The sequence below is a fragment of the Prunus persica genome, chromosome G2 (assembly GCF_000346465.2).
Source record: "Prunus persica cultivar Lovell chromosome G2, Prunus_persica_NCBIv2, whole genome shotgun sequence".
Lineage (NCBI taxonomy): Eukaryota > Viridiplantae > Streptophyta > Magnoliopsida > Rosales > Rosaceae > Prunus > Prunus persica.
Genome location: NC_034010.1, coordinates 7,884,761 through 7,895,685, shown reverse-complemented (window position 1 = coordinate 7,895,685; position 10,925 = coordinate 7,884,761). Strand labels below are relative to the sequence as shown.

The following is a 10,925-nucleotide window of genomic DNA, read 5'->3' as shown; positions in this document are numbered from 1 at the left end:
TGTGGTACACCACATATTTCTTTGGCATAAGAAGATGATGAATTTAATAAAGTTCGATTCTGTTATAATCGACACCTCAAGGAAGAAATATATTTTGTGAATTCCGGTTGTTAAGAATACACCGCGAAATGGATAATATCAATATAAACCTCAAATAATGAATTGAGGCTCCCCACATATTTTATTATACCTGGGCCGGAAGCCCATGGATCCAAATATATGAGAGATCCTGAACTTGAAGTTGTGGGTATATAGTAGTTAATGCTCTTCACTACTATATTGCGATATTATCGTGGCTTTTACTCAATTCATATTTCATGTCCATTTGAAAAGGGCAAATAAATTCTGAGTTTGTGCCCAGGCCAAAAGATTCCGGGCTACCATGCAATTTGGGAGAGACAATGTGGTTATTTGAACCTATAAGGCACAAGGTTCCAAACCGTCATTTTGAAAAGACGTAAAAACCACAGGTGCAAGTTTAAGAATTGCGCAATTATTATTACAGAAACATACAACATATAGATTTTTTCCACCTGCAATGAAGGTGCAGGCCCTGTAAAATCTATAAAATTACATTATGTTCTGGAAGCCTCTGAAGGAAGAGGACGGCGCCTCTTAAGCTTAGCCATGAGCTTCTCGTGGTCTCCCAAAATTCTTTCATTGGAGACCTGCAGCATGTCTAGCCTTCTCAGTGTATCAACTGAGTACGAACTCACCAGTTTCAACAAGGAATTATTCTCTCCTTTAAGTTTCTCAACCTCCTGTTGAGACTCATGAAGCATTCTTTGGAGAGACGAATTTTCAGTTGTCAGCTTCTCAACCTCGTTTGCTCTAACACGCAAACGATCAGCCATGTTAGAAACAGAAACAGCACTCTGAATGCTAAAAGCCATTGAGTCATTAATAGCCTCTTCCTCAGACCTCCCTGTTAACAGCATTTCATCCATTGGAGTAATGAAATTCCTAGCTACTATGACAGCAGTAGCATCATTCATCATCACAGAATCATTAACTGTGAGATGACGATTTTGGGATACAAAGGATGGACGCCAAACTTTGGCGTCACTGTTTGCTGTTGGAGCATCATTTAAATTGAAATAATTTGGGCAGGAAGAAGAGGAAGCCATTTTTGAGAAGGTTTCGAAGAAAGTCTTAGGAAAACTAAAGTTTCAGAAAATGAAGAAATTTGAGTTGAAACGCAGTTGCTCCAATCAAGTTTTACAAAGGCCATATCTATAGGAGGAAATATGGCTACTGTTTTTCAGGACCCCAATATCTTCTCGAATCCCCATATTATCTTTTTCTTTCCTAGAGTCCAAAACTTCACGTGGCCTCTAATAATGCCTGTCGGCACTTTCGGCGTTTTCAAGCATTATTTTCAAAGCCGATCTTGCTTTACGGATTTCACGGAGCTACTTTTTCAAAAGCATCCCGAGAATCTCGCACTTTTTCAACAGCATCCCGAGAATCTCGCAATTTTCCTATGGTTAATTTGAAATTCACCGGTTCTACCTATTCATTGTATTTGTGTATAAATGTGTTACTAACGAAATTTTCTTTGCAGAAGACATCCAGTTTACTCCATACCTAGTGATGCGATATTTACTTGTTTTTCTTATCAGTAAGCACTTAATATGCCCGAGAAGCAAGACTATCTCTGATCATCCATTCAGGAAGCAAGACTATCCCTGATCATGTTTCCGCTACATCAGGGAACTGTGAAGGCGACCTTATGCTCTAATCTCCGGAAGTCCTTCTAGACTAGGAGATATGAGAGCTTATTGTCTGCTCCCACCAGCTTCCTTCCCTGATTGCTTACCTTACCTTGCAATCAATATCACAATTTTTGTATCTTTTCTTTCTTTTTATAACTCTCTGTTCATAAGAGATTTTATTTCTTTAGAATGAACATCTGAAGAATGAATCCATGCAGTGATCCTAACTCTGAGAGTTATTTGTTTTTGACAGAGAAGAGAATTGTGATTTTTGCTCTTGCAGGATATAACAAGATCATCAAGCGATACTTTATATTTACTGGGCCGATACGAGCTTGAATGATACTTGAGAAAAGTTTCTCTCACCTAAGGATGTAAGCAATACTTGTGTTATTTTATGCTTATATACCTATTTGATATTTTATCTTGAAAGGTAACCAAATTGGGAGATAAGTCCGTTCCAAAAGAATGGCTTGTATGTATCCATGAATTATTAACGCAAATTTTATAGATTGCAAGTTGGATACATTGATAATACACTGCACAGATTAAAGTCCCATAAGAACAGAATATGGGTATAGCAGTGATCAATATGGGTGCACGCCTGTTGCGTAGCAAATGATATGGATTGAAGTCCCAAAAGGACAATCCTTTGACATGTCAATATTGATATTATGCACGCCTAATGCGTAGCAAATTATATGGGTTAAAGTCCCATAATATGGGTTAAAGTCCCATAATATGGGTTAAAGTTCCATAAATTAATTGACATGTATGTATTAATCTGTGGCATGCCTGCAGCATGACAGATATATGGGTTCTAAATGTTCCAACTCCCTAAATGGAGATTTTCCACGCCCTATGTAAAATAACGCTCCAATAGAGGTTATAATCAACATTCTCACATAATAAAAGCCCCATGAAGTGGCTTGGGTACCCAAAAGCAAAGAAATGCTTATAATTGATGCATGCGCATGCAAATGAGAATGGTGGGATCATGAATTGATGAATGACAATTTTTGATCATGAATTGATGAATGACAATTTTTGGTTTTGGAGTAGCTACTCAAATCATCAATGGGCTGTGTTGATTGGAACCACGTTCAATTATTAAATGTCGACAATATCATTGGCCAAAATGGAATGAGGCAATTCCATTATAGATGAGAATGAACGTGAAAGAACAAACCCACAGTACGAACCCTAAAAGATGTTAATATTAAAAGTTATACTTGGGTGTTCGGAATAAAAAGGGAATATACCTACTTTGTATGACACAATGTTTTTGACATAAACAAGGGATGTTGGGTTTTCTCCATATTTATAGATTCAATTATGCCCCTTTATTGCACATTTACGGAGACCAACATGTTATCTTTAAGGGTTATTAAATGCACAGAGCATATCACCTGAAGTGATTCCCTAAAGATGTATAAATAGCTGGGTTAAAGCTATATAAATGTGTCATAGAGTTTAATCCCTTTAAACAAAATCCTTGAAAGGATTGAAATTGCATGAAGCAAGTCTGTGGACATGTGCCTGAAGCACAAAATCTGTACTCAATGTTAATGTACATAAATTGCCTCAGTGAGTATATTGATTATAATGTGTTTGCAACACATTAAAGCTTCTCAAGAATTCCAGAAATATTTGTCTCGACTTAAAGATCGAGCATTATGCCAACGAGATACTTGCTTATACTAAGAAAGTATTGAAGCATTTTTATGAGGATTATCTGTTGGGCACTTTAAGGATTTTCCGGAAGTATGTTGGACCGGACATCATATTTTCAGATAAGGCTCAACTCCATCACCATCATTTTGGGATGATGTGAGGTATATTTGATGCTATTTCCGCATAACACCATGTATGGGCATATTCTTTCAAGTGAACTTATAAATAGCCCAAGCGTTATTAGATATGCGGACTCTGAAAATTTCTATGATTTACATAGAGATAGCTCACTGGAAATATATTTACTATATGAATTGTTGGTGGCTACATCATCCACTCACTCCGAAAGATTCTCAATCCAAAAGATAGTCATGAAGACATCAGGGGGAGATATTAATCAGGGGGAGCATCCAGAAGTATGCTATACAGATTGTTGTACTCTTCTTTCCATCAGTTCTCTACCTTACTAGGTTTTCTCCAAGCAAGTCTTTAATGATACAACCGACATATCATTAGTGGTCTCCAAAGGGGAGTGTTGTAAAAAGAATAAAAATAAACATGTGGAGCCCACTAACTATTCATTACTATTCATTACTGTTCATTTGGCGGCTTTGATAGAGTTACTATTCATTACTGTTCATTTGGCGGCTTTGATAGAGTTACTATTCATTACTGTTCATTACTGTTCATTTGGCGGCTTTGATAGAGTTTGTCTGTCACGGGTGAACAGTGATGAATAGTGATGAATAGTGATTATTTCAGCCTATAAATAAGAAGAGAAACGGAAAGAAGAAGAGAAGAAAAAAAGAGAAAGGAAGAGAAGGAAGAAAGAGGAAAGAGAGAGCAGAGAGAAATTTTCCTAGAGAGAAAATTCAGTGAGCCACATATATTGTAAACACTAAACTTGTAGCCCTATTATTTTACATAGTGGAAAAGTTACTGCTGCTCTCCGAGGACGTAGGCATAGCCGAACCTCGTTAAATGCTGTGTCTCATCTACTTTACGTGCAGCTCTGAATTATCGCACATATCCCAGGTTATTTTATAACAATATTATAATGGGTCTGTTTATAAAAAGTTCAATTTTGAAACTCCACCTAATTATATTGTTAGGTTTTTTTTATAGCTTAAATCATGTCTTTCGGGGCAAAGATGCTGGTTTTTTGCTCCAATTACTGAAACATTTCAAATTGGACAATTTTCCCACTATATCTTTCATAACAAGGTCCTTGGGCACTAGCGGCCAATACAAACTTCACATATAAGCAAAACGCACGTGACATTTTGACCACGGAAGATTTTATTTGATATGGTAATTACTTCTATTCTTACTGTCTGATCATTCAGACCTACGAAACAACACGATCAATTTGTACGAGGCTCATAAAGCCGGAGTGATGCAAGTGCCTTGCCCTTGAGCTTTGTCTTGGTGTCAATGTACTCACTCCAATTGGTGACGGGTGGGTAGAGGGCAGGGTGGCTTGCGCTTAGTAGTTTTGGTATTGGTGAGATTGGGACATTGTCTGGTGGTCCATAAGTATAAACAACTGATAGACGGGGCTGAGTTTGGTTCACCAGTACCCGATGGAGGACACTCACATACGACCCGTTAGATAATATGTGCATGAGGTCACCGACGTTGACTACCATAGCGCCGGGAACCGGTGGAACCGTAAACCAACCGGTGCCCTCTTGGAAAACTTGCAAGCCACAGATCTTACTTTGGTGGACAATGGTGACAAGGGTTGAATCAGTATGGGCAACAAGACCCATGGCCCGATCCGGATCAGGACAAGCAGGGTAAGAATTCAACTGGAGGACATGTGCCTCTTGGTTATCACCTTTGGGGCCAGACCATTTGACATCTTCCTTGGATATACCTAATGAGGCAAGCATTATCCACATCAGCCTAGAGCAAAGCCTTCCCAATTCTTTATCATATTCTTCGGTAATAGAACTGAAAAAGAAAATCAATACGTTGGTTAATGCAAAATGCAAAACAAAGATATTCTACATATAGTACAATACGTAATATAACAAGTAAGTTCAAACCTTAAACCTTGAATCGTAATCTTTGCTAATTAGATAATGTATGTTATATGGTACAAAAAATGCATGGAGACATGTAACATGTTGTTTTCGAGAACATGTCGAGAACGCCTTGATGCATTATTAATATGTCAATAATATATATCAAGAGTACATGTTAAAATCATGAATTAAAAATATAATAATATATAAGTTGTGTGTGTGAGTACTGTGAGTACCAGATTTTGGTGTACCCTTGGGGCCAAAGTTTGGCATAATGTTCAAGTGGTGAACCAAGAATAGTGAAGCACTCAGACCAAAGTTTCTTATCCCAAAAGGCAGATATGAGCTGGGGGCCGTAACCAGAAATGCCACCGGGTCCTCGGGCTGCTTTGAGCTTTTGTTCGGCTGGTAGAGAGAAGAGGCTTTGAGCAACAGATTCCATGTCTTCAACCACATTGTTGGGGACGCCATGATTTATGAGTTGGAACACACCCCAAGTCGTGCATGCATGGCTTATGAGTTGGGAGGCATTTGGGTCATTTAGATCAATGATGGGCACAGAATCTGAGTCTAAAGATGGATGTTCATTGAGGTTTGTCCATGCATACTCTTCTGGTATCTCATGCAATGACTTGAAGTCATCTGGTACCTTGCCCAGAATAACATCGAAAGTTTTGGAGTTGTGAGCATCAGGGGCTGTTGCAGTTGGAGCCATTGTTAGAGCAAATGTTGAGAGAGAGAGAGAGAGAGAGAGAGAGAGAGAGAGAGAGAGAGAGAGAGAGAGATTGTTCTTGGATGTAATTTTTATGCATTTAGTGCATATATATAATGATGCTACCAAGCTTACCCAAACACCCCAGCCTAACTACCCCCACCCCAAAAGAGATAGACGTTGCGGAAAAAAAAAAAAAAAAGAGTGAGAATGATAAGTTCAAAAAAAGAAAATTAAATAAAAGTTGACTATTGGATTTTGGTTTTTTGAGAGAGTTGGCTCTCTCTCTCTCTCTCTCTCTCTCTCTCTATATTGGATCAGTTTCATTGTGCATGTATAAACTTAAAAGGGGGAGAAAATGATGAAAAATTAAAAGAGAGGATCCAAAAGGAGAGAGTAATGAAAATGTATAAATGAGTAGCAGCTGAATTGATGAAAAAGAGGGAAGAAAATGATAAAAATAAATAAATGAGAGGATTATATCTATGAAGAAAATAGGTTGGCAGTTACATTAAAAAGGAGCAAAAATGATCAAAAAGTAAATTAGAGGATGCAGATCCGTCAAGTAAGAAGAAGTTTCTGTTTTAGTACTTTTATCATGGTTTTGCATTTTGGTTCCTCACTTATTAATATGTTTATTTTTTTAGTAAATTGAACTTAGACCCATAAAATTCATTTTAAATCACCTACAACCCTTTCCTTTAGTTTTCTATGTAAAATACCCAATTTTTTCAAATAATACCCAATGACTAGGATCCAACTAAGCAAGTTACCTAATATAACTTAAAATCTGATTTATTGTATTTTTCTTTAAAATCTAATTTATTGTATTTTTCGGATTCCAAAACTACCCGTATTTATAAGCTAATGTGTTATGGGGGTTGTAATTAATGACACCCGTTAAATTTAGAAATATCTCCAAATAGTTGTAATGGATGTAGGAACTAATTTAGAAACTTATTTGAAATTAAATATTAAATTCCACATTAAAGTATTAGTAATCTATTTTACGACTAGTAATCTATTTTTGAATTAATGGTGTTTTTCTTCTATGAATTACGACTAGTAATCTATTTAAAGTATTAATAATTTAAATTCAATATTAAATTTAGGAATTAATGTTGTTCTCTTTTCATAAATTATACGACTAGTATTCTTTTTTTATTATAGTTTTATGAATAATAGTGTACATTATAATTATGTTGAAAAATAATTTGATAATCTATTTATTGTTTTGTTTTTAAAATATTTTTTTAATGAACTTATTTTTTTCTTCTATGTAATGTACCTATTTTTAATTTATAAAAAATGTGCATAAATTTCAATTATACAACGTACTTATTTTCTATAAATTATTGTGTACCTATTTTTAATTTATGAAAAATGTACGAAAATTTCAATTACAAAGTAATTGACCTATTTTTGTTAATTATTTTTGGTAAATAATATACCTATATTTTTAGAGGGAATGACAACCACAAGAAATGGGGTGATTGATATGCTATTAATAGGGAGTTTTAATTACAATTATGGCACTTAATGAAATGCTTGAAATAAATTATAAATAAAATATGAAGTCAGATGGCAAGGATGTAGAAACATAGGAATACTACGACCTCTTATATCCTACTGGTCATTTAAGTTTGAAATTGGGTTTTACACATAGATTTATAGAATGATGAGTATATGTCTAGGTAATAGAAATTGTAGGGACCTACATTGGACAAGCCCTTATTTTTTCCCATACTCAGCATTGTAGTTTTTGTTTTTGTTGCTATTTTTGAATATATATTTTTTTAATTTATGTTTTTGTTTGTAGTTTTTATTTTAGATTTTTTTTTTTGGCATTTTTGTTTTTGTTTACATCATTGATATCTACATTGTATTTTTGTTGCAGTTTGCAGTTTTCGAGTGAATCTATGTTGAAATTAAAAAAAATTGAAAAATGCTTATTGTTTATATAAATATTGTGTGATTGAATAAATATCACAAAAACAAGTTTGATGTAGTGGTTCGTGATTGAGGTTTCCTCCTTTGAGGGTCAAGGTTTGAGTCTCTTGAATGACACAAAATCTTCTATTTTTTAAGGATGGATAAAGGGCAACTGAGTTGGTTCCCGGTTGGCCGACGATGGGTGGCGGCTGCAGCTAGTCGACGGTGGTGGTGGCTGGCCAGAAAGGGAATTGCCGTTACTACTTTTAATTACATTATTGTAAAATTAGTGTGTAATTTTGTTAATTTTTAATCACATTATTGTACAATTAAGTACTATTTTTTGGTCTTTGACCTTATGCTAATTAGGTGGAAAATGATGGCTCTCTCTATTGGATCAGTTTCGTTGTGCATGCATAAACTTAAACGAGAGAGAAATGAGGAAAAATTAAAAGAGTAGATCCAAAAGGAGAGTAATTAAAATGTATAAATGAGCAGCTGAAAGGAGCAAAAATGATAAAAAAGAAAATGAGAGGATGCACATCTGTCAAGTAAGAAGAAGTTGACAGTTTCATTAAAAAGGAGCAAAAATAAATGAGGAGGAGCCAAAAGCAGTTTGATTCAAAATGCGAAAAAAATGATGAAAATGAAAAGAGACCCATGCTTTAAAGACTGTTTTGTTTTAAAAGAAGACTCCATCTCTATATATACTCGCTATATAGTATGCACAAATTCCTCCCCACACAACTCTTCCTCTCTCTTCTTTCTCCACACATAGCAAATAGCTTTGTTTGTTTCACTCTGTCAACAGGAGAACTCTCCAATGTCTATAAATCCCACCCGTGAATCTCCATAAGCAACAACCAGATGACTTCAACTCCTTGCATGAGCTACCGGACGACTATGCATGGACATCGCAAATCAACGAGTATCCGTCGTTGGATACTCATCATATCTTGCTCAGAAACTGTGCCGATAATCTATCTCACTGACCCCAATGCCCTTGAACTCATAGGCCATGCATGCAGGACTTGGGGTATATTCCAAGTCTCAAACCATGGCGTCCCACAGAAACTTGTGGAGGACATGGAATTTGCTTCTCGAACCCTTTTTACTCTACCACCCTAACAAAAACTCAAAGCTGCTCGTGCCCCGGATGGCTTTTCCTGTTATGCAGTGGCGGAGCCAGGAAGTTATGTGCTGGGGGGCCAACATATAAACCAAATAAGACATTAAAAAATTCAAATTTTCAACCTTAACAATGTATGTTAAAATAAAGGGCACAAAACAATTGTTTATTCAATTAGGTGTCGTTCTTTAATATCTCGAAAACCATATGTAATTGAGTCAATGCTAAACTTTGCTTCATATAGGAACAAAAATTTAAATCTCAATCCTTTTTTATTTGAGTAAAAGTCTATTTCTTATTTGATAAAAGAGATTTTTCGAAACTTTATTTGATTGGCTACTTTTATTTTTTATTAATATATTGGTGGGCCCAAAATTACTTAGTCTTTCTATTTGAAATCACTTACTCTTTTACTTGCAAAGAGAAAGAAACGTATCTTTTCTTTTGTGAGGGGGCCACAAACAGTTTATTATTAGACTATTATTATATAGACTTCCTAAATGTGTAGGAAAGCAAAAGCAAAAATTAAATGGAGTAAAAAATTTTGGGGGGGGGGGGGGGGGGGGGGGCCAGGCCCCTTCAGGCCTAAACAAGGCTCCGCCACTGCTGTTATGGTTTCCAGCGGATAACTGCCTTGCGAAAAGCTATCGTGGTAGGAGAGCTTCATAATTGCTGGCTCACCACTTGAACAATTTCGCCAACTTTGGCCCCAAGATTACACCAAATTCTCGTACTCGCACAACTCATTATATAAATGCGTATCCCTCACATTAGCATGTATCTTGTTTTTCTTTGACACAAGAGATAGCCTAAACTATTCTATCTTCTCTGACCAACTATCCTAACATACATCATCTATTACCATGTATTTTTGCTACTGTTTGATTCTCTCTCTCTCTCTCTCTCTCATCAGCAATATTACTGAAGAATATGAAATGGAGATGAGAAGGCTTGGCTCTAGGCTAATGTGGCTAATGCTTGGCTCATTAGGCGTATCCAAGGAAGACATCAAATGGGCTGCTCCAAAACGTGAATTTGAATATGCATCTTGTTAATATTTGGATTCCAAAGGGAGCTAGAGATCTAGAGAGGTGAGAGAGGTAGCTAGGAGAAAACAGAATTTTGGAAATGTTCTCTGGTGCAATCTGGTGAACTGTTGCAGAGATCACACCTTTTGTATATTTCTCATTCTCTCATTACATCAGCCAATCAGTACCTTTGAATTTTAAGGGCCAATGTGAATGTGACACATGGCAGTACAAGGCCTAAGAGCTGTTGGAAACTAACTGACTGCTTTACACCTTACACTTGGCATATGAGCTCAAGACACTCAACTAACATAATGCTTAATGAAGCTAAGAGTAAGAACTTACTAACTAACCAGAAATTAGCTAGTCAATTTACATTTCAACACTCCCTTCTAAAGTGCTAGCTGATTTCACACCAAGTCGACTTCTCAAATAACTGAATCTGTCCTTGGAGAGAGCCTTGGTAAAGATGTCAGCAATTTGTTCTTCACCTTTGCAGTAAACCAAATCAATTTCACCATTTTGAATTGCATCTCTGATAAAATGAAACTTCCTACGAATATGCTTACTTCTTTGGTGAAAAACTGGATTTTTAGACATGGCTATAGCTGAAGTGTTGTCACAAAACACAGTTGTTGCAGTAGTCTGTTCTTCTCCAAAATCTTCAAGAACAAACCTGAGCCAAATGGCTTGTGTTGTAGCTTC

The 10,925-nt window shown here is 36.1% G+C and overlaps 1 protein-coding gene and 1 pseudogene across 1 annotated transcript; one reads left to right on the top strand and one right to left on the bottom strand.

Annotated features, from left to right (window-relative positions):
* LOC18785834 (gibberellin 3-beta-dioxygenase 1) lies at positions 4,532-6,919 on the bottom strand. The gene is made up of 2 exons (XM_007220978.2): positions 5,656-6,919; positions 4,532-5,345 (listed from the first exon to the last, which is right to left on the bottom strand). Exons 1-2 carry the CDS (start codon positions 6,132-6,134, stop codon positions 4,754-4,756), a joined length of 1,071 nt encoding a protein of 356 aa, XP_007221040.1. The 5' UTR covers positions 6,135-6,919; the 3' UTR covers positions 4,532-4,753.
* On the top strand, positions 7,993-10,247 carry LOC109947273 (annotated as a pseudogene).